Below are 22980 nucleotides of genomic sequence, written 5' to 3'. Positions count from 1 at the left end.
TTCCCAATGCTCCAAACAAGGAGCAGCGCCCCAAAATAGGGTGCTGAGACTCTCCCCTTTAGCCCTTGCGCAAAGCGCTGCAACTCACCCCCAAGGAGGTATAAATAACAATAATAATTTGTTACACATCCTGAACCTCCACCAAAAGGCTGCCATTCCAAAATAATTCACCACAGGCTGCCCGTTTGGGTTTCTGCACATTTAATAGAGGGTTAGAGGGGATGGACAAGGGTTGGGGCCACGCTCATGCCTGCTGCTGGCTCAAGCTCCAAATTCAGACCCCAATAGCACCAATAAAAAAAAAGTCTCCAAAAATAGTGGTAGAAAAAAAAAATAACAATCCCCGTCCTGCATGACTTGTGCAAAAAAACTGGCACAAACTAGTTTTTGTTAAAAAAAAGAGGAGTGTGTTAGGAAAAGTTAGGAGCCGTTGAGCACCCCGCCACGGGGTCAGCACTGGAAGCTGATCGCTCGGGTACCACGGTGCTCCTGCTGCTCCCGTTGTGTGCACGTGGCACCCAGGACTACAAAAAGTCCTATTTCCAATCCCTGGTTAAAAAAACTGCAGTAGAAAAAAAACAGGGGGAAAACCCTACCTGTATCAAAAATACTCTAGTGTTGTCTCAGCGGTAACACGATGCTTTTTCTTTTTGTAGAAGAGTGGGATTTGGGAACGTCAAGAAAAAAAAAATCCAGAGGTGTTTGCTGAGCTCAGCCCCTCACCCGTGAGCTGAGTTGCGCCGGTCTCTGCTCACCCCGACGGCCCTAAATGCTGCTGGGGTGGCGGCGGGGCTCCTGCGCCGCCTGCTCCTGCCGCAGCGCAACCTGCACGGGGGGGGTGAGTTTGGGGGTGCCTGGGTGGGCTGCAGGGGGGGGACACAGCCCCGGCACCCCCCTCACCTGCTGCTCCAGGGGGTGGTGGCCACGGTCATGGGCATCCAGCGCCCGCTGCTGCTGCTGCTGCTGCGCCGCCCCGGAGCTCTGCTCCAGCACCGACACTCGTGCCTGGGTGAGTTGCAGGGGGGTCACCCCAAATCCAGGCGCTGGGTGGCCCTAAGGTGGGGAGGAGCCCAAAAGAGCCCGGCAGCACCCCACTGTGAGCACCAGCATCTCCCCACGGTGGGCTGAGCCCCATAAAGAGCCCAGCAGCACCTCTGTGCGAGCACCAGCATCTCCCCGAGCTGAAGCAAGCCCCAAAAGCAGCCCAGCACCATCCCCCTGCAAAATGAGGGTGCACCAAGCAGGCAAGCGGCACCCCAGGGTGCCACTGCCTGCCCCCAAAGCGAAGCCGAAAGCTTTGCACGAGGCCACGTCCCCTGCCCGGGGGCACCCACCCGCAGCACCTGGATGTGTTTCTGCGCCTCCGCCAGCTCCTGCTCGGCCGTGCCCAGCGAGCGGTGCAGGCGGCCCTTCTGCACCGCCAGCCGCAGCGACTCCTCCTGCGTCTTCAGCTTCTCCCGCGCCAGCTGCGTGCACAAGGAGCGGGCACAACGCGTTGCTTTGTCACACGCCTCGCTCCGGTGCACTAAACGCACGCGTGCAGGCGCACACACCCGCTGCGCAGCCGTGCCCCCGTTGCACGAAGCGCATTTTGCGCTCGGGAAATGATTTTGTGCTATTAGGACATTTTTTATAGCCATGCCCAATCTGCTTCTGGGCGAACCAGTCCTGGGTACCCAGCCATTGAGGGGGCATGTTTGTGTCCCCAGAGGTGCAAGGGCGTGGGGGCAATCCTGAGAGCACCCAAGGGTGCCAAGAGGGGCGGCGGGCGCTCACCTTCTCCAGGGTCTTCTTCAGGGCGCTGTTGTCCTTCTCGAGGCGCAGGGAGGAGCGCTCAGCCTCACGCCGCTCGGCCTCCAGCTGGCTCAGGGAGCTCTGCAGGCTGCCCACGCGCTCCTGCAGCCCCCGCTTCTCCGCCCGCAGCCCCCGCAGCGCCGCCGCCTCCTTCTCCTCCTGCTGCAACAGCATCTGCAACGGGGGGGCAGGATCGGACACCCCGCAGCTCCCCGGGGGGAGAGAAGGGGCTGCGTGGGGCAATAGGGGGCTGTAAGGTGGGGCAAAAGGGTTCAGGGAGCTGCAGGGGGGGTGTAAAGGGATGCATGGGGGAAAAAGGGGCTGCAGGGGGTGGGGCAATGGGGTCTGCACTGGGGGGAAAGGGTGCTTCAAAGGAGGGAATGGATAAAAGGGTGTTGGGGGCTGCATGGAGAGGCAATAGGGTGCTGCATGAGCGCAAAGTGTGCTGCAGGGAGGCAGAAGGGTGTAGGGACAGGAAGGGTTGCAAGGGCATGCTATGGGGGGCAGTGGGGTGCTGCACAGAGAGGAAGGGTGCCATAAGGCGGGGGGGAAATGGTGCAGGCAAAAGGGTGCATGGTGCTGTCGAAGGGGCAAAGAGGGCTGGAAGGAGGTAAAAGAAGCTGCATGGGGGCAATAGGGTACTGTGCAGGGGCAGTAGGTTGCTGTATGGGGTGGGCAGAAGGGCACAGAGCGCACCCCGGGGGTAAGGCCAGCAGTCTGGGCGCTCCCACCTCCTGCAGCCGCCGGACCTGTGCCTCCAGCTCCTCCTTGCGCAGCTCCAGCGCCGCCCGCTCTCCCCGCAGCACCCGCAGCTGCTCCCGCAGCGCGCTCTTCTCCTCCCGTGCCTCCGAAAGCGCCCGCCGGGCCGCATCCAGCATCTCCTGCCGGGGGGACGCACACGGTGACACGGAGCCCAGGGGGTCCCCGAACACCCTGGGGTGCCTGTGCCCACCTGCAGCATCCGCCGGTCGAGCTCGCCAGCGGTCAGGGCGCTTTGGAGCTGCTGCAGGCGCTGCGGGGCCGAGCTGCCGTCGGTCAGCGGCGAGCCCTGGGCACGGTCCTTCGAGCTGCTCTCGGCCTCGGCCACCAGCACCGTGCTCAGACGCTCCACCGAGAGCTGCAAGGTGCTGGCACGCTGCTCGCTCTCCCTGAGCTGCACCCAGAGGGGTGAGAAACCAATAAAAACCGACGCAGCTCAGTGCAGGAGGCAATTAATGGGCACGGGGATTGCAAGCCGGCCGTACCTGCCTCTGGAGCAGCTCAGCGCGGTCCTGCAGCACCCGTGCCTCCGCCTGCTGCTCGCCCAGGGCCAGCCGTGCCCGCTGCAGCTCGTCCTCCAGCGCCTGCCGCTGCTGCTCCAGCCGGGCTCTGCGGCTCTCCGCAGCCTCCAGCCCCTCCTTGAGCCGCCGCTTGTCCTCCTCCAGCTTGGCCTCGCTGGCTTTCACCATGCTCATCTTCTCCTGGAAGGGATGGAGCAGCGTGTGTGCAAGCTTGCAAGCATTTTGTACACAAACCTGCGAGCAGTGAGCATGCAAGCCTGCATGCAAGTGCAAGCAGCATTCATGCCGTTTGTGTGCACGCTTGCAAGAGTCTTGAGTGCACTTTGTGTGCACGCTTGCAAGCAGCACGTGTGCAGTCTGTGTGCGAGATTGAAAGCAGTGTGCGTGCAGTCTGTTTGCAAGCAGCTTATATCCATCTTACATGCAATTTGCATGCAAACTTGCAAGCAGTTTGCATACAGCTTGCATACAAGCTTGTGTGCGAGCTTCCAAGCAGCTTGCAGGCAGCTCACACTCTGTGTGCCAGCACCTTGCACGGAAGCTTGTGCGCAAGCTGGCAAGCAGCGTGCCTGAAGGTTGTGTGCATCTTGCATGCCAGGCTGCGTGCAGCTGGGGGGGGTGGGAGAGGTGGGGTTTTGACCCAGGTGCCCACCTGGGCGGAGCGGCGCTCGCCCTCGGCGGCGTGCAAGCTGCGCTCCAGCGCCGACACCTTCTCAAGCAGGGCCCGGCGCTCGCGCTCGCCCCGCCGCAGCGTCTCCTCCTGCAGCAGCAGAGCAGCCTGCGCGCTGCCCAGCTTGCCGTCGGCGCCCCGCCGCCCTGCCGCAGCCACACCGAGGGTTGCAAACCTCAGATGGGGCTTGTGGGGCGCGCACGGGGATCTGTTGGGGCTTGTGGGGTGCACACGAGTGGGGTCGGACAGGTTTACCGGGGTTTGTGCGGGATGTGTGGGGGTTTCACCGGTTCTACCGGGGTGCATGGGGGGGGTTCCAATTTTACTGGGCTTTACGGGGACTCTATACTTTATTTTGTTATGTTTTTTTAGTAGTTCTGCTAGTATTTTGGGATGTGTATGGGAAAACCCACAAAGCATGCAGCATTTGAGTGCAGCATCACCACCCCCGCCCCATTTTCCCCCAAAGCACCCACTGGCCACGATGCTCCGCCGCGTGCCCAAATCCCAAGCAGCCACACGTCGCAGGGAGATGAAACCTGCTTGCAGCACCCAAAACCGAGTAATCTGGGGGAATCCACCCCAAAACCACCCCCATCACCTTCCTCACTCTCAGCCACCAGCTTCTGCAGCTGCAGTGCCCGGGCACCGGCACCGTCCCGCTCCGCCTCCGCCTCTGCCAGCCGCTGTCCCAGGCTGCAGACCTGCACCCGCAGCTCCTCCTGGGGTGAGAAAACAGGGCAAGAAAGGAGCTTTTTGGGGACATGCAGGGCAGGGGCAGGAGGAAGGCCATACCCGCTCCCGCTGGGCGTCCTGCAGCTCACGCAGGAAATCCCGCAGCGCTGCCCGCACCACCTCGGGCTCGGTGGCCGCATCGGGGTCCGGGGACGAGCCAGGGGTCCCCGTCCCCTCCGTGGCACCGCCTGGAAGGAGAGGGATGGGGTGGCACGGGGGGGGGACATGCCGCCAGATGGGGCCTTAAAGCAAGGTTTAGGGTGCAAGGGCAGCCCCGGGGTGCTCTCACCCTTGCCCGGGGAAGCAGCACGGGCCCGGCCGATGCCCATGGTGCGGCGCAGGGTGGACTGGAGGCTGCCCAGGCGCGTTTCGGCAGCCCGGCGCTGCTCCTCGCCGCGGGCCAGCTCAGCCTCCAGCCCCTGTGCCCGGCCCTCGGCCGCGCTCAGGCGCAGGCTCAGCTCGGCCGCTTCGCTCCGCGCCGCCTCCATCTTCAGCTGCAGGTTGCGGGCATCGGCCAGCAGCTTCTTCTCGTGGCCGCGGGCCTCCTCCAGGCTGCGGGACAGATCCTTCTCCCGCTGCTGGAACTCGCCCTCCGCCTCCGACAGCCTCTGCTGCAGGTGCTGGAGCTGGGGGAAGGAGGCGAGGGGGAGAGCTGGGGTGCGGGGCAGGGAGAGACGGGGTGCTGGGGGCGTGGGGAGGGAACGGGGAATGCCCAGGGTGCAGGGGACAGAGCAAAAGGGTGATGGAGATGCAAGGGATGGAGCGATGGGGCATGGGAGACGCCCAGGGATGCAGGTGGCAGGTGATGCGGGGTGACTGGGATGCAGGGGATGGGGCAAGGAGGGGTGGGGACCCCCAGGGACAGAGCAGCAGGGCAATGGGGACATCAGGGACTGAGAGGGGATGACGGGGACACGCACGGCACCAAGCGACGGAGCAGCAGGGGCACCCACGGGGACACAGGGTGGGCGTGGGGGCGATGGGGACACTTGGGGACCCCGCGGGGCCGAGCAGCCCCCACCTCCTTCCTGGTGGCCTCCATGCCAGCCTCGCTCTCCACCACCTTCCTCCTGAGGCCGAAGGCTTCCCGGCGGCTCTCCTCCTCCCGCTGCTCCTCCAGGGCCACGCGCGCCTGCAGCTCCTCCAGCTCCCTGCTCTTCTTGCTGTTCTCACTGTCCAGCGCCTTCACCTGCCCGAGGAAACAACGCGGGGCTGGGGGAGGCGGCTCCAGACAGACAGACACAGACACAGACAGACACACAGACACCCACCCACACCCAGCACTGGCCCAGCCGGGGCGGGGGTCCCCCCGCCGCCCCCTCCTCACCTGCCGGCGCAGCTCCTGCAGCTCGCGGCGCGCCTCGAGGCGGTCGTGCTCCAGCTGCCGCAGGGCCCCCCGCAGCCTCTCCGTCTCCCTGGCCGCCGCCGCCTGCCCGCCCGCCAGCAGCGCCAGCCGCTGCTCCTTCTCCTCGCTGGCCCGCTTCAGGCTGCCAAAAAGGGGGAGAGGGGCTGGCGGAGGAGGGGGGCTGGTGCCCGTCCTCCCCGTCCCCCCGCCAAGGCATCACCTTGGCCACAAATGTTCGTGCTGACCCGCCAAGGCGTTGCTCCATCCCGCACATTTCCCCGTTTGAGCAGCCCCCTGTCCCAGGCATCCTGCCCTCGGGGGTCCTCCCATCCTCATCATCACTCCGACCCCAAGTGTCACCCTCCAAAGCATCTCACCACCCCAAGCATCTCCCAAACTGGGCGTTCCCCTGCCCCGAGCGTTGTCCCCCATCCTGAGCATCACCCTGACCCTGAGCATCATCCCGACCCCAAGCATCACTCCAAGGCACCTCATCACCCCAAGCACCTCCCAAATGGGGAATTCTCCTGTCCCAGGAATCCTCCCCAGCCTGAGCATTGCCCTCCAAGGCACTGCACCATCTCCACCATCTCCACCATCTCCCAGCTCAGCCACCCCCTTGTCCCAGGCATCCTGCTCAGCTTAACCCCCCACCCCGAGCACCCCCCCAGTCCCGAGCATCACCTCCGATGCCTTGCACCACCCCTTGCACTCCCCAAACCGAGCATCCCCCGACCCCAAGCATCACCCTGCAGGACACCTCCCCCTCCTGCACCTCTCCCAACCCGAGCATCCCACTCCGGGGAACTCCCAGCATCACCCTCAGCCCCGAGCACCCCTCACACCTGATGCGCTCGCCCTCGGTGCGCCGCAGGGCCGCCCGCAGCTCCTCGTTGGAGCGCCTCAGGGCCTCCTTCTCCCTGGCCTCGTCGCCCAGCGCCCTGCGCGCCTCCTGCGCCTGCCTGCGCTGCGCCTCGCGGCCCTCGCGGCTCTCCTGTGCCACCCGCTGCGCCTCCAGCAGCGCCTGCTGCCCCGCTGCCCGCGCCTCCGCCACCAGCTGCAGCTGCGCCCGCACCTCCTCCGCCTGCAGCCGGGGGTTCAAGGGGTGGAGGAGGCTTTTTTGGGGCAGGGTGGAAGGGATGGGAGCAGGGTCGGTGGGGGCAGAGGGGTCTCACCTCCCGCAGGGCGCCGTCGCGCTGCTTGGCCACCGCCATCACCTGCTCGCGGAGAGCTTTGGCCTCCCGCTCATGGGCCTCCGCCGCGGCTTCTGCCTGTGCCCGCAGGGTGTGCAGCTCCGCAGCCAAGCTCTGAGGGAGGGGGCACAAATATCTGAGCCCCCCCCCCAGCCCCCCTGCCCCGGCTGGGCACCGGGGAGCTTGCAATGGGGAGGGGGCAGCTGGAAACTGGGGGGCTCGAGATGGGACTGGGGTGGGTGGCTGGGGGGGGGTTGTAATCGAGAAGGGTCTCGGGGGGGTTGCAAGGATGGGGAGATGGGGGGGGGATTGCAAATCGCGGGGGCTTGGGGAGCTCACAGCAGGGCAGGAGGTGAGGGCTGGGCAATGGGGGGACGCCCAGACGTGGGGCATTGCAACGAGGGGGACACCGGAGCACGGGGTTTGCAGTGGGGGAGCCTGTGCCATGCCCGGGGGGGTCCCAGGCCCCCCTCACCCACCTGCTGCTGCTCATGGTGCCCAGTGGCCTCCTGCCGCTGCCGCTCCAGCTCAGCTGTGGCCTCGGCCAGGCTCTGCTGCAGCCCCGCCAGCGTCCCCGCCAGCGCCGCCTTCTCCTCCTCCTGCAGCGCCAGCGCCTGCACGGGGACACGCTCAGACGGGGCTGGGGGACACCGGGGACACGGTTTGGGGGGAGGCCCCGACACCCACCTGCTGCTTCTCGCTCTCGGCACGCAGCAGCCCCTCATCGCGCTGCGTCCGCGCCGCCGCCAGCTCGGCCGCCAGCTCCTCCTGCTCCCGCACCAACCGGCCCCGCTCCGCATCCAGCTCCCGCTGCGCCCCAAAAGCAGCACCAGTCCCACAAATTCAACACCGAGCCAAAATCGGCATCAGCCCGAAATTTGGCAAACTCCCTCTCCTCCCCCCAAAATGGCATCACCTCAGAAATATTGCTCCAAATTCTGTATCGCCCTCCAAAATCAGCACTGCTCTCCAAGTTCAGTATTGCCCTACCCCAAATCAGCATCTCCCCGGAGCCCACCGGTGCCCACCTTCTCGCCCCGAAGCCTCTCGAGCTCGTCCTCGCGTGCCACCTGTGTCCCACGCAGGGTCACCGCCTCCTGCTCTGCCGCCGCCAGCCGCTGCCGCACGGCGCCCAGCTCCTCTGCCGGGGCCAAAATTGGGCGGGTGGGTGGTGGGAACGAGGGCTCCAAACCCCCAAAACTGATCTAAGTGATGCGACTGAGGATGCCGCCCCAAAACTGGGCAGAAAAGTTACGTGATTGATGATCCCGCCCCAAAATTGAGCCGATAAGTGATGTGACCAAGGATGTTGGTCCCCAAAATCGAGCTAAGTGATATGCCCAAGGATGCTACCCCAAAACCGAGATGGTACGGGATGCAAACAAGGCTGCCGCCCCAAAACCAAGCCAGGAAGCGCCGTGACCAAGGCTGGATGTGACGGCACGATGCATCCCCACTCCCCACTCACCCTGCAGCCCCTCCTTGGCCACGCGCAGGGCCCGGCCCTCGGCCTCCAGCTGCTGGCCACGTGCGCGGAGCTGGCCGAGCTCCTCCTGCGCCTCGAAGAGGCCGGTCTCCAGCGCCGCCTTCTCCGCCCTGCCACCCCGGGACGACACACGCTGCCAAAACGCGGCCGGGCCGTGGGCAGCGGGCAGCGGGTCGGGGCAGGGGGCACCCACCTGAGGCCGTCCGCCTCCTGGCCGCGGGTGCGGGCGTCGCGCTGTGCGGCGGCGAGCTGCACGGCCACGCTGGCCGCCTCCTTGGCCAGCCCCTCGCGCTCCTGCGTGGCGCGCTCCAGCGCCGTGCTCAGCCGCTCCTGCTCGCCCCGGGCCTGCGCCAGCGCCTCGCCCGCCGCGCTCTGCTCCTCCAGCGCCTGCGGCCGCAGCACCACGGGCACCCCTCGCCTCCGCCCGTGGCCACCGCGCGCCCTCCCGGTCCCCCTTGCTCCCCAGGAGCCTTCCCCCGTCCTCCGAGTTACCCGCTGTGCCCGCCCCATTGCCCCACGCACCCTCCTGGCTGAGCTGAGCATCCTCCCAGTTGCCTCCAGCATCCAACCCCTCCCTCCCAGTTACCCCCTGCATCCCCTCAGTTCCCCCAGCACTCTCACAATTGCCCCACGCACCTTCCCCGTCCCTCCCAATTACCCCGTGCACCCTCCCAGCTCCCCCAGCACCCTCCCAATTGCCCTGAGCACCCTCCCCACCCATCCCAGTGACCCCCTGCATCCTCTCCATCACTCCCAATTGCCCTTTGCACTCTCCCAGTTTCCTCCCACGCTCTCCCAGTTCCCCCAGCACCCTCCCAGTTGCTTTCTGCATCCTCCCCACCTCCCCAAACTGCCCCACGCACACTCCCCATCCCTCCCAATTGCACCCTGCACTCTCCCAGTTCCCCCAGCACCCTCCCAATTACCCCCAGCTCCCTCCCCACCACCCCCAATTGCCCCCAGCACCTCCCCAACCCCTCCCAGCCCCGCACCTGCCCCAGCCGCTCCCGCAGCTGCTGCTGCTGCCCGCGCAGTGCCCGCAGCTCTGCCCGCAGCCCCTCGCAGCCCCTCTCCGCCGCCCTGCGCGCCCGCTCCAGGCCCAGCCTCTCGGCCTCCACGTCCCTCCGGCCTCGCTCCAGCTGCCCCAGCCGTGCCCGCAGCCCCTCCAGCGCCCGCGTCGCCTCCCCGGCCGCCTCCCGTTCTTCCTCCAGCCCCGCCAGGGTCCGGCTCAGCTCTCGTTTATCCCGGGCCAGGCTGGCCGACAGCTCACTGCCCCGTGCCAGGGCTTCCCGCAGCTGGGCTGCCTCCGCCCGCGCCTCCTGCAGCTCTGCCTCCAGCTCCGCGCTGCTGCCCTGCGCCTGCCGGGGCCAAGAACAGGGGTGGCCCCAAGGAGGATGCACAGAAGGTTTTGGGGATGTGGGTGTCCCCTGGGAGCATGCTGGGGGGCTGGGGATGTGGCCCAAGGGACAGCACCCGCGGGGTTTGTGGATTCACAGAAGGGTTTGGGGACCTGGACGTCCCCAGGGAGGACACACGGGGATCTGGGGATGTGCATAGCACCAGGGAGGATGCACGTGAGGTTTGGGGATGCACAGAGGGGCTGGGGGTAAGTGCATGGTCCTGGGGGGCATGCAGAGGGGCTGGGGGTCCCCAGGGAGGGTGCACATGAGGTTTTGGGGACGTAGGTGGCCCCAGGAGCATGTAGGGGGGATGGGGACGCAGATGTCCCAAGGATGCAGGGGGATGTGGGGCTGTGGCTAACCCCACAGGGCATGCAGGGGGATCGAGGGTGCAGATGGCCCCCAGGGAGGATGCGCATGGGGTTTGGGGACCTGGATGTCCCAAGGGAGAACACAGGAATGCTCAGGGTCATGGCTGCCCCCAGGGACACACATGTGCCATTTGGGGATGCGGCTGTCTCCGGGGGTGATGCACACAGGGTCTGGGGACACAGACGTCCCCGGGGAGGACGCGGGGGCTCTGCCACCCACCTGTGCCAGCGCCTCGTCCAGCGCCGCCCGCTCGCCCCGCGCCACCTCGGCCTCCAGCTGCGCCCGGCTCAGCGCCTCCCGTGCCTGCAGCAGCTCCTGCTGCACCGCCGCCCGCTGCCCCTCCAGCTGCTCCAGCTGCTGCTGGCTGCGGGCACCCACGGGGGGGCACAGATTGGGGGGGGGCACACACTGGGGGGATGCACCCACTGGGAGGGGGGACCCATGGGGGGAGAGCACCCACTGGGGGGTACCCTGACAAGGGGGGAGAACACATGGGGGGGACCCAACAGGGGTGCAGCACCCATTGGGGGGCACCCACTGGGGGGAGAGCACCAACTGGGGAGGGGCAGCACCCGTTGGGTGGGGAGGACCCACGGGGGTATCACCCACGGGGGGGCGGGCAGCACCCACGGGAGGGGTGAGGCACTATTCTGCAGCCCCACGGGGGGTGTTTCAGCACCCTTTGATGGGGGCAGCAGCCCCTTTTTGGGGAGGGGGGCAGAGCAGGGGTAGGAGCGTTGCTTTGCTGCGCCCACCCGGGGAGGGGGAGCAGTCGGAGCTCCCACCGACGGGGGGGTCGCGGCACCGGGGGGGTCCCCACCTGTGCTCCAGCTGCTGGCGCGCAGCCTCGGCGGCACGGGCGGCCTCGTCCCGCTGCTCCTCCAGCCCCCGGCCCCGGCGCTGCAGCTCGGCCTCGCTGCGCTGCAGGACCCCCACCCGCGCCTGCTCCGCCACGAGCGCCTGCTCCACGCGGCTCCGCTCGCTGCCGGACAGACGGACACGCCATGGGGACAGGCAGGTGGAGGGTGTGCAGGGACAGAGGCCACGGACAGACAGACAGACAGGCAGGGGGTACCTGCGCAGGAGCTCGATGTCGGCGCGCAGGCGGGTGGCCTCGCGCAGGGCCTCGTCCTGCGCCCGCCGGCAGCCCCCAGCCTCGGCGCTGAGCTGCTCCAGCCGCTGCTCCAGGGCCGCCCGCCGGCTCTCGCTGTCCCCCAGCTCCCGCCGTAGGCTCCCCGACGCCTCCCGAGCCTCCTGGGGGAGCAACGGGGTCAGCGGTTGTCCTCCGTCCTCCCACCCTTCTGTCCCTTCTCCTCCATCCTTTCTCTGTGCATCCAGCCACCCGCCCTCCCATCCACCTGACCCCGTGTCCATCCATCTATCTGTCCTCCCATCTGTCTGTCCATCCATCCATTCTCCTCCATCCATCCTCCAGGCATCCATCCACCTGCCCTCCAATCCATCCAGCCCCCGTCCATCCATCCAGCCCCCTATCCACTGCCCCCCATCCATCCATCCATCCATCCATCCATCCATCCATCCATCCATCCATCCATCCATCTGTCCGTCCGTCCGTCCGTCCGTCCCCATGTCCCTCCATCCGTCCATCCCCAATTCTCCTCCACCCATCCTCTGCGCATCCACCCACCCATCCGTCTTCCCCCACATCCACCTTCCTCCTCCTCCTCCTCCTCGCTCACCTGCAGCTGGAAGTGCCGGCGCCGCAGGGCTCCGTGCACAGCCCCCAGCGTGGCCGCGGCGGCGGCGGGCGAGAGGCTGCGGCAGGGGAGCCTCGGAGGCTCCGTTGGAGACCCGGGGTCATCGGCCAGCACCGCCTGCGAGGGACGGGGACAGCGCTCTGCTGTGGCTCCACCACGGGAGGGGAAACTGAGGCACGGAGAGGGTGGCAGCAGTGGGGGTGAAGGGGAGGGGCTGGGGGCACCTGGGTGACGTCCTGCAGCGTTTGGTGGAGCAGCTCCACCTCCGCACGCAGCGCCTGCACCTCTTCTGCTGATGGCTCCTGAGCACGCGAGGCCTCCTGCGAAACACCACGGTGAGGCGTCACGCACAGCTGGCATGCAACGTGCACCACGCCCTGGGTGTGCAGCGCACCCTGGTGTGCAAAGCGCCCGGCGTGCATCGTGCCTTGCACCCCCAGTGCACATCACGCCTCGCACCCCGGTGTTGCACACTGTGTCCTGGCTGGGCGCAGCACCCCGCACCCCCATGCACATCATGATTTCCTACACGTCCTGCCCCAGCGTGCACAGGGTGCTGGTGTGCACTGTGCGCAGCACAAAGCTTCCACCGTGCCCCGGTGCACCGCCCATCCCCAGCGTGTGCTGGGGGTCACGTCTGAGCACGCACTGCACCCCAGCACGCACCGCAGCCGGGCGCACAACCCTTCCCCGCGCACCATAAACGCCTCCCCCCACACTCACCATCTTCTGCAGCTGCAGCGTCAGCGCCGCCACCGCCCGCTCCTTGTCCCCACCTTCCTCCCGCAGCCGCTCCAGGGCCGCCGTCAGCTCCGCCAGCCTGGCCGAGGCGATGCCCAGCACCCGTCGGTGGGCGCTCAGCTCCTCCCGGGCAGCCCCACACCCGGCGCCCCCCCCGCGGGACCCCCACCTGTCCCCGAGCGCGGTTTTCTCCAGCTCGGCGTCGCGCGCCCTGGCCGCCAGCTGCTCCTCCAGCTGCGCCAGCTGCTGCGCCTGCTGCTCCCGCGCGGCGCCCGCCCGGCCCTCGGCCAGCCGCAGGTGGGCTCCCAGCTGCACGCAGGCGGCGTGGGCGGCACGGCCGGCACGGGACACCTCCTGGCTCAGCTCCGCCAGGTCCCTGCGCCAGGGGGTGGATGGGGATGAGAGGGGTGCCCCACCACGATGTCCCCGTCTCCCCTGCATATCCCCAGCTCCTGCAGCCCCCGGACCTCTCGGTGGCGGCTCGCAGCTGGCCGAAGTGTCGGCGGAAAGCCACCGCCTGCCGCCAGAGGGTCAGCAGGCGGCCGTGCTCGTTGCTGAAGTAGGCGTTGAAGGACTGCGCGGGGATGGAGAGGTGGCGGGGTCAGATCGGGGCAGGAGAAAAGCAGCAGGGTGCCCTCCGTGCTGCACCCCTCTGCCCCACAGCTCCCATTCCTCTGAAGGCAGCCGGGCGGCACCCCCACATCCCTCAGCCCCTCGGCCCCCTCCCTGCGCCGTGCCCTGAAGCCCCCAGACCCGCTCCCAGCACCGTGCCCCGCTCCGTGCAGCCTCCCCCTGCTTTGCATCCCGCACCCCACAGCCCCTCTGCATGCGGCATCGCTCCTGCCCCGCATCCCCTCCCCGTGCCACACGCCCTGCAGCCCCAAATTCTTCTCCACGCAGCATCGCTCGCGGTCCCACAGCCCTCCCCACGCTGCACCTCTCTGCCCCACATCACTCTCACCCCCCAGCCCTCCCCACACAGCCCCCCCGCTCTGCATCCCCTAATCCCTCCCCATGCAACACCCCCTGGGGTCCCACAGCCCCATATCTTGCAGCACCCCTGCCCCCCTCCACCTCGCATCGCCCTCAGCCCCATCCCTCCCCGTGCAGCCCCCCTCTGCTTTGCATCCCTCTGCGCCGCATCCCCCGGGGCCCCAAATTCTCCCCCCGCAGCCCCACATCCCCGACCTCCTCCTCACGCCTCCACTCGGCCTCTCGCTGCTCCAGCTCGTCCCGTGCCCGCGTCCAGTCGGCCGTCAGCTTGCGGATGTCCTCGCTCAGCGCCGCGTTGGCCACGTTGGCTTGCTCCAGCTGCTCCCGCAGCATCGAGTTCACCTGCACCAGGCTGCTGCTCCTGGGGGGGCGCAGGGCCAGGGGGTGATCCCAGGGGGGTCCCGCAGCACCCGGCACCCCGGGGACCCCCTCCTGCACCTCTGCTGCTCCTCCTCCAGCCGGATCAGCGCGTTCTCCAGCTCGTTGCTGCTCTCCTCCTCCAGCTGCGAGCTGCTGATGTCCAGCTGGCTCTGCGGGGACATCAGCCCCTTTGAGGTGCTGGCGGGCAAAGGGGGGGACACCGGGACACCCAGGGCAGGACCCCCCCATTCTGCTGCTCACCGTCAGCCTCTCCTGCTCCAGCTCCGTCGCCTTCTCCAGCAGCTGCTGCTCCACCTCGCCGCATTTCTTCTTGTACTGCAGCACCTGGGTGGAGGGGACGGCGAAGGGGACAACCACCCTTGGTGCGCGTCCCCCCACCTCAAAACGCCCCCGTTCCCCCGGCGGGGACCCACCTTGGCCTGCAGCTTCTGCACCAGCTGGGCCTGCCGCTGCTGGCCCTCCTGGTACGCCTGCAGCTTGCGCTTGTAGGCAGCCTGCTCCTCGTCCAGCAGGCGCCGCAGCTCGATGTTGTGCTGCGCCAGGCTCCGGCTCTCCGCCGCGTCCCGCTCGCCCGCTTCCAGCCGCAGGGACTGCTCCAGCTGCCGCGGGGTGCAGCACCCCCAGCGCCGCTCGTTTGGGGACGTTAAAACACAAAGCACCACCCCCGGCCCCCCTCCGTGTGCCAGCACCCCGACCCGGCAAATTCGGCCTTGCTTTGGGGTTGTCCTGCAGCTGCAAACCCCGCACGGACAAAGCGAGCAGAGACACACACCCCACACCCCCCACACACCCCACACACCATTTTGCAACAAGAATTTGCCTTTGAGAAATAGCCCAGCCTCAAGGACTTGGGGCCCAGCAGCCTGGCACCAGTTTTGCTGGTGAGTAAAGCATCTTTCAGCACTCTGGCCACAAGGGGAGCGAGGCAGCAATTTTCCCTTTGGGTATTTTGGGGCTGTTTGCTTGGGATTTTAATAACCAGGCACGCACGGAGGGGTTTGCACCCCAGAAGGCCAGGCAGCCCCCCAGCTTGGGCTGCCCTGGCCGAGCTCAGCGTGCACCGGCCAAGTTTTGCATCTCCCCAGGCAACGGCTGCCCGGCCAAAAGCCTCGTTCTGCCCCTGTCACCACGGTGCAGAAAAGAAGGCAGCGGGGCGAACACCACGGGGGTGGCACGGGGATGCTTTGTGCGTCCCGCAGGACAAGCCCCAGCACGCCGGGCGCCGACATCTCCATCACCGGCACGTTGTGGGCACCCCGGCACCGCCCGGCGCCAGCAGCACCTCCCGGAGATGCATTTTGGGGCCAAAACAGGTGGATTTGTAGGGCCGGGCGGGCAGCCGACCTACCCGCTCGCTGATGGCGTTGTACTTGATGGCCAGCTCATCGCGCTCGGCGCGGCTCTGAGCCAGCAGGTCCTCGAGGCGCGACAGCTCCTGCTGCAGGATGCGGTTCTCCTCCTGGAGGGACAGCAGCGAGGACATGGCCCCGGGGACGGCCGCTGCGGGAGGGGACAGGGCTCAGGGGACGGATCCGGCCGCAGGAGGGGTCCCTGCGCCTGGCCACCACGAGCTGCTTTGTTCCCTCACCCTCTTCTCCCCCCAGCTGCAAATTCTTCCCCCCCCCCAGGCTGGGTCCCCCAGCGCAGCTCGGCCTCACTTTTTGCAACCACAGAACCCGAACCCTGCAACTGCAAAAACCGCGGGGGCTTTTGGGCAGTGGCAGATTTGCAGCGGGTTTCGCCGTTGCAGTTTTGTGATGGCAGATTTGCAGCAGTTTTGGGCCATTGTATTTCCTGCCATGGCAGCCTTCACGACCGCAGGTTTTGCAACTGCAGATTTTTGCAAAACCCGCTGCAAATCTGCCGATTGCAGCACCAAAACTGCTCGGCGGCTGCTCCCGCGAGAGGCGCAGCGAGTTCCCACCTCGATCGCAGCCTCCGACTTCGGCGTGCTCATGGGCTCCCCCCCTTTCCTCTGCTCTCAGCAGCCCCGTGCCCCCATCCCAGCCTGGTTTTTGGGGCTTTGCTTCCGCTCTGCAAGCGGAAAGCGGATGCATGGCCAGGATTAGCCCGAAATCCTCGCCTTCCCCTCCCAGGCTGGGGCCCTCCTCTTCCTGGCCGTGTCCGCATGCCTCGGGGGTCCTAACGCCTCTGCCGAGCGCTGCTGCAGCCTTTGCTGAGAAACCACGGGATATTTGCAAAGCCAAAGTTTTGCAAATCAAAACAAGCAAGGGAGGCTTTTTGCTTGCAGAGCAGGAAGGGAGGAGAATTCTTTGGTAGGGCAAAAAAAAACAACAAACAATACCAAACAGCAGCGCCAAGCACCCCCCGTGCCCCGAAGTGGTGGAAACGCGCTTACTTTGCTCTGCCATCCCCCGCTGCAGCTCCCCAAGCTTGGGATCTCCTGGTAGCCTTGGGGAGAGGAGCCCTTTCGTTAAGCCCTAATGAAGCCCGGCCTCGTTAAGCTCATTAAAGCCCAGGAGTTTGCTCTGTCAGGAAAAAGCTCCGGGTCGAGCATGCCAGGTTGCTGCGGGAAGCCTTTTGCTCGGCGCTGCCATCTCACCTCCTCGGGGACAGAGCCCCCAACGCAGCTCCCCCACCGTGACTGCCCCCGGGGAGCTGCTGTCACCCCGAGGGAACCACGGGGCGCCGCTTTCTGCCCCCCGGCGAGCAAAGTGCCCGCAGGGTGTGTGCCCAGCAAGGAAATGCTCTGGTCAATCCATCAGAGCTCAAAATCCCCTGCGGCACCACCCCTGCTGGGGGCTGCAGGGCAAGCATTGTGGCTGGAGGCATCCCCGCTCTGAAACCATCACTCCAGCCTCGGGTCCCACAGGGGTTCACCCTCCTGGCATTTCCCAGCCTCTGTTTGCCCCCCCTCGAGGAGGGAATGTGCCCTTTCACCTCCCCGCCACCCCTTCAACCCATGGATTAACAGCAAAGGAGAGAGCACACCAGGGCAAGCAGATGGGACTGAGGATTTACACGTCCTGCTGCCGCAGACAGCTTTCATCTCAGGTCCTGGTTCTTAAAACATCCGTCCAGGAGCTGCCCCGAGGCTCCCTGATGGGCTCCGGGGACACACGAGGCCTCATCTCCCCGCTTCTCCCCTTACCTGCTTTGCCCGCAGTCCCTCACGCCCTGCAAAGCCACTGCTAAGCAACACCCGTCTGTTGTGCCTCGCTGGCGAGTGCCCCGCGCCGTTTCCTCGACACCAGGAAGGAGGGGACAGCACAAAACCATTCCCAAGCATCTCCTCCCCACCTCGGGAAGCCTCACAGCCGCTCCGACCCGCACGGGCAACTCCCTGGGTGTAAAAACGTCACATTTGGCATCCAGATGATTTTATTGTTCGCTTTGAAGTGTCACATCTCTCACCTGGTCCCACGTGCTGCCAGGCAAAGTTAAGCTCTGAAATGCAAATGCTTACCCTCCAGTTGAAAAAGGAAATAATAAAAAGTCTGAAACACTGAAAAAATAGAACTTCGTGCTGTGGAAGGCCTTCACCTTAATATAAATAGGTAAGAAAATATTTATTTTTTAAAGAGGAATCTCAAGCCCAGCTCTGTTAAAGAAACCAAGTCTGTCCTTCATTGCATATATTTGATTAATAAAATGCCTGCAAAAAGTAAAAATATATCTTCAAAATAGAGGGGAAAAACCCTGATTGGAGCAAGAAAGAATTTCAGCATTGCGCTCGCCTTTCTCTGCAGGCAGCAGCCCTGCTCCCCCCTCCCACAGCAGGGACGCTCACCAGGGAAGTGCTCAGAAACCATCAGGTGATGCTCAGCACCCCGCAAGACGCCCAGAGCAGGACACTTGGCACAATGCAAAGGCACCTCCAGGAGCAGGAGATAAAGCAGGACTCTGCACGCAGGAAGCCTCCAGGAGGATGTGCCCTGCTGCTTGGCGGAGAGGAAAGATTTCACAAATACACGAGGAGAAAGCGGGGAAGTCTCTGAGGGGGCTGTGACGGAGGCAGCCCTATGCTGCACACCACAACACGCCTCTATTGCATAGGCTTCTAGTAAAAAATTGCCCAAATCGGCCAGCAAAGGCACTGCAAACAAAGGGGAGCCCTCCAGCAGAGCTCTGAGCACTCTCCCGCCCTCAGGCCGTTAAGGACACGCAGGGCCATGAAGCTGCTGGCTTCCTGCAGCCGTGTTAGTGCAGTAAGAGGGGAAGGAAGGCACAGAAAAGATCACTGAAGCCTCACAGGTTCGCTGCGAGCCAGGCAGAAAATAAAAGAGCCCCCACGTTTGAGGGCGCTGGCACGGAGTGTTTTAAGGCACGTGCTCGTTTGCTCTCCAGCTCCTACTTCTGCATTTTAACCCCAGCGCCGGGCTTGGGGGGTCTCACTTCTTGCCTGGGGAAGACTAGGGGAGTACAATGCCACCAGAAACGAGGTGCAGGGTGTCCTGAAGCAGCATGCTAGCTCTGAGGGGAAGGGAGCACCTCCCTCCCCTGCTTTGGTCCTGTGGAATCCGCGTGATCCTCCCCCAGCACCCGCACGGGGCACAGCGGACGAGGGGGCTGGCTCAGAACTGCACCCAGCCGGCATTCGCCTGTGTCTGGTTAGACGCTGACCTGGAGGGAGAAGGAGAGGGAAGAAAAGCTGTCAGATACCTCACGGGGCTGCAGCCTGCTGCTTGAAGGGCCAGGCACGCAGCACAGTGAGGAACAGGTCCTCTGGTGCTGCCCCGTAACTGCTCAGCACCCCCCAGCCCCCCCCAGCACAGCGCAGCACGCCCCCAGCCTGTGATCATCCAAACCCTGCAGGGGTGGAGCAGTGCCCCCGCCCCGTTACGTTATTCCAGCAGCAGTAAAACCAGCAGGATTTGGCCCGGCCAGGTGTGTCCTAGTGCTGCAGGTACGGCCCCACACAACCCACAAGCCCCACACGACTCACCCTGAAGCTTTGGTGAAGTCGCCCCAGGCGTCGGTGGCAGGGGCAGCGGGAGCAGCAGCGGGCTGCGGCCAGGACAGGAGGGAGTCTGCCAGCAGCCAGGGAGGTCAGAGGGGCAGAAAGAAGGGAGAAAAAGAAAAAGCTGTTGTTGCCGACTCGTTTCTCAGCTCGAGGCAGCACCTTCACCTTCCCAGCACCAACGAGCACGCAGCTCTGTGCTGCGCACAGATGGTCAAAGACCAGGCAGGAGGGGTCAGGGTTCGTGCAGTGGGGTTCAGACCCCACCGGCTTTTCAGCTGCAAAGCGTCTGCTTCCCAAAACTCTCAAAGCAAAGAGCAGCTGTGAGCAGCTAGGGGACGTCAGAGAGCTGGATGCTGCCTTGGCTCTGGCCTGGCAGGCTGAACAGCTTTGTGATCACTTCTCCTTGCTGTGCCTCAGCTGCCCCGTCAAACAGGGCACTGACACCACCTCCTCCTGCAGGAGGAGCTCTACAGCAGCATCAAGGCGTGCTATTGAAGTCTTTCCAAACAGACCTCGATGGATGAAACTCAACTCAAAGAGCTTTGCAACCATTTCCAGGTGACACAGACCTGTGATGGGCGTGCCTGGAAGCTGGACAGGCACAGAGAGCGAGGACGACGGCTGCTCTCCAGAAGGAAAAGCTGCAGAGGAAGATTTGCCTCCAGGAGGTGGCGGGAGCAAGCTCAGGCCCCCAGGACCTGCGGGACGTGGCCTGGTGTTCCCCGTTGCTCCTTCCTTTTTCTTCATATTCTGAAAGGGGACACGAGAGGGGAACTTAGGTGGTACCACATTTAAATCCAGAACTAGAGGGTGATTCCTCTTCTCCCTCCCAGCCAAGGCTTACAAGCAAGGGGGAAAAGACTGCTGTGCTTTGTTGTCCCACTGCTAGTGCAGCAACTGGGGTGAAACCAAGGATGTTTTTTTTGAATCTGTGAATCCCCACAGACGGTTCTGTGCCTGGGAGCTGTAACACACCCCTCTGTGCACCACTGCGCACAGCGTGCCACCGCCAGCTCTGAGCAGGCTTCCTCCCACCAGGGGATTTCAGCACCAAGTTGCTGCTTCCTCTTGTGCCGCCCAACCACAGCAGCAGGGAGAAGCAGGCTGTGAGGGCTGAGCATGGCAGCAGACAGCTCAGCTCAAGCCTGCAGCCCCAAGAAGTAATATTTCACATCTGACAAGAAACGGGGCTAGCAAGAGAGAGCAAGGGAATGTCCTTCACGCTTCCTCTTCCCGTTATGCTAGGAAGAAAGGAAGGGGTTTGGTGATGTTTCTCCTCCACGTTTCTAGGACGATCATCAAAACCACTGGGTGTTATTTTTGTATGTTGTACTTCATATTTATCTGTCTTTGGAACATGCTTGGATCCAATCAAACTGCCCAAAGAGAGCTAAGAGCTGGTGAGGCAAACCAGCAGAGCCACGCAGGACTGCAGACACCCATCTGAAGCAGCAGGCTCCCTAAAACACCTCAGCTACAGGCCAGCAAGGTGAGATTCCCCCTGAGGAGCGTGCGAAGGACAATGTTTGGAGCAGATTTAACCAGCAAAAGCCCTCACCGCAATGTTCAGTTTGATGGTCTGCCCCTCCTTGAAGCTCAGGTCCAGTTTGGGTCCCTGGTCAGGGTTCTCAGCCTGCTTGGCCAGCTCGCTCTGCTGCTTCACCCACCTGCAGGAAGGAAAGAAAACAGAAAAGGACGGCTCAACAACCTGCCTGCTGCTCTGCCAGGCAAGCCCTGCCCAAATCCTGCCAGACAAATCTTCCCCTGCTCTGAGGGACTGGCAGCAGCTCTTTTTAACAGCTCTTTTCAGCTCTTTTTTGGGTGTGATCTGGGACCTTGTCTGCTGCTGGAGGAACACGCCACAAGGCAGCACGGAGGCAGCGATTCCCACCCGTCAGTGCAGCCCACACGGTGTGTCAGCACGCTCCAGCCACACAGCGAGCGAGCTGAGCTGCGTCCCAGTCCCTCGAGTGGCTACTGGTGAAATGAAGGGAAAGAAAGGAATGGGGGAATTTACCCAGTCTTGGTCTGGGTAACTATTTGGGAGTCCACTAATACAGACTGGGGAATATCAGAGACAGAAAGCAGCCTGCATAAAGGCTGAGCAGAGAGAGAAGTTTCCACCTGTAAACCTCTTGGTGCCGTGCTTCCTTGCTCGAGTGAATCTGAAGCAAACAGCTTCCTTGCCCCCAGCACTTCTGGTGAACACCTGCAGCCACCACGCGAAACCACCAAGAGGACAAAGGGAAAGGCCCAAACTCACTTGAAATGGTCCTGCAGAGCTACGTTGAAGTCAAAAGCATCCCCTCGGTCGACAAATCCGACTCCAATAAAAGCACGGCGGCCTGGGGAACAAGAGCAAAGGCTGGAATCACAAAACATGGCAGGAGCCAGGAGCCAGCCCGCTTCACACCCCCCACGACCATCATCTCCTCCAGCAGGAGCTGAGAAGGGAACCGTGATGCCAGCAGGACAGGAGCCAGACGTCTTCCTTCCTTCTCCACAGAAAGGGAACTGCCACCAACTTCCCAGGAGGGGAAGCAATTTTATGCTGTCAGCAGGGCTTGTAACGCAAGGCAGGAAGAAAATTGTGACTGTGCTTCCAGATAGCCAAGCTGCATTTACATCATTACTTCAGCCTGCTGGCTTGATTTATAGCCCTAGTAAACCCAGCTTTAAAATCAACGTGAACGAGTCAAGGCCGAAGCTGGGATCACAGTGACAACTGCGCATGCAGGTGCACCCTCGCACTGACTGATTAAACTGGGTTTTGTTAGTGAAGGACAGCGCAAGGAGGACTGAGGTGATGTGTCCCTGTACGCAGCCCTCAGAGGAACCCTTCACACGGAGGACGGGCTCTGAAGACGTTCAGGGATGACTCCCCCCTGTCCGGTAGTGCTCCCGCAGCCCCACACCGTTCTCGTCCTCGATGCGGATGACGAAATATCGGCTGGAGTCCGTCACGCTCTCCACCGCGATGCCGGGGAACTGCTCCACGGGCGCCTGGGCGAACAGCTCTCCTGCAAGCAGAGAAGGGCCAGGGTCGAGGCGCGGCACCGGCCCCTCAGCACCACCCACCCGCGGGGAGGACACGGGTGGGCACCACCCCACTCCTGAGGAAAAAACGAGGGATTTTGGAGCCCGGGGAGCCGCGAGCTCGACCCCTCAGCCCCCCCACCCCCAGCTCGGAGCCCCCCTGACCCGAGGCCCTGTCCTCCAGGCGGATGAAGGCGGTGCTGCCGCGGGCGGTGAGGCGCAGGCGGCCGCTCCATGCCGGGCGCTCCAGCTGCCACTCGGCGGCCCTGAGGAGACAGGAGGAGGCTGAGGAGGCGGCGAGGTCCCACAGCGGGGCCGGGGAGGGGACCCGGGGCCCCCCCGCACCTGTAGCCGCGGTTGGAGGCCCGCGGGGGCAGGCGGTAGACGTGCACGGCCGGCTTCACGCACAGCACCGCCTCGTAGGGCTCCTCCGACGCCGCCATCGCGGCGGGAGGGCGCGGGGCTGCCTCGGGGAACCGCCCCGGGACCGCCACCGGCAGCGGCACCTGGCGGGGGGAGGCCGCGGGCACCGGCAAACAGCAGTGAAAGGAAGGTGGAAAAATAAAAGGAAAGGAAAAATAAAAGGAAAGGAAAAATAAAAGGAAAGGAAAAATAAAAGGAAAGGATTGAAGACATAATAAAAAAAAAAATTAAAGAAATGAATAAAAATGAAATTAAAAAAAATAAAAAGTGTTGTGCCCCCACTGTGCCTTCTTCCCAGCAGGCAGCCCAGCAGCCCCTGCCTCCAAACAGGGGACCCCAGCCCAAAACCCACCCCCGGCAGCAGGCTGCGGGCACCCCCAAGCCCCGCTGTGCCCCCAGGGGGCCACCTGCATGGGCGCTGCCCCCCTTGGGTGCTGCCCCCCCGGGGACAGGGGCTCCAGGAGCCTCCTCCTGGGGTCGGTCACGCTG

At 64.3% G+C, this 22980-nt stretch overlaps 2 protein-coding genes across 6 annotated transcripts; both read right to left on the bottom strand.

Moving 5' to 3' along the window:
- Positions 1-184: 184 nt before the first annotated feature.
- Positions 185-16133, bottom strand: CROCC (ciliary rootlet coiled-coil, rootletin). Of its 5 annotated transcripts, none has more exons than XM_084495132.1 (35): positions 16033-16133; positions 15457-15608; positions 14522-14707; positions 14349-14432; positions 14166-14257; positions 13923-14088; positions 13202-13308; positions 12904-13110; positions 12717-12813; positions 12218-12313; positions 11976-12110; positions 11351-11529; positions 11096-11257; positions 10495-10639; positions 9496-9861; positions 8697-8890; positions 8486-8613; positions 8046-8158; positions 7705-7827; positions 7497-7631; positions 7000-7131; positions 6670-6908; positions 5807-5966; positions 5501-5668; positions 4769-5105; positions 4540-4667; positions 4346-4466; positions 3727-3890; positions 3039-3254; positions 2747-2947; positions 2526-2675; positions 1777-1968; positions 1335-1466; positions 901-1005; positions 185-825 (listed from the first exon to the last, which is right to left on the bottom strand). In XM_084495132.1, the coding sequence occupies exons 2-35, from the start codon at positions 15589-15591 to the stop codon at positions 766-768; spliced, it is 5355 nt and encodes a 1784-aa protein (XP_084351258.1). In that variant the 5' UTR covers positions 15592-15608; positions 16033-16133; the 3' UTR covers positions 185-765. The 5 variants fall into 5 exon arrangements, with proteins under 5 accessions (XP_084351258.1, XP_084351256.1, XP_084351255.1 ...); XM_084495130.1 differs by having other exon boundaries at positions 1344-1466; positions 16033-16130; XM_084495129.1 differs by having other exon boundaries at positions 4355-4466; positions 16033-16130.
- A 1299-nt stretch (positions 16134-17432) lies between these two features.
- NECAP2 (NECAP endocytosis associated 2) lies at positions 17433-22570 on the bottom strand. Its single transcript, XM_084495127.1, has 8 exons — positions 22414-22570; positions 22234-22334; positions 21948-22052; positions 21296-21377; positions 20591-20699; positions 19602-19782; positions 19015-19099; positions 17433-18692 (listed from the first exon to the last, which is right to left on the bottom strand). The coding sequence occupies exons 1-8, from the start codon at positions 22509-22511 to the stop codon at positions 18644-18646; spliced, it is 810 nt and encodes a 269-aa protein (XP_084351253.1). The 5' UTR covers positions 22512-22570; the 3' UTR covers positions 17433-18643.
- Positions 22571-22980: the final 410 nt, after the last annotated feature.

The sequence above is a fragment of the Aythya ferina genome (assembly GCF_964211825.1).
Source record: "Aythya ferina genome assembly, chromosome: 21".
Classification (NCBI taxonomy): Eukaryota; Metazoa; Chordata; class Aves; order Anseriformes; family Anatidae; genus Aythya; species Aythya ferina.
The sequence above is the reverse complement of the archived record's forward strand: the minus strand, read 5'-3'. Positions and strand labels throughout refer to the sequence as shown.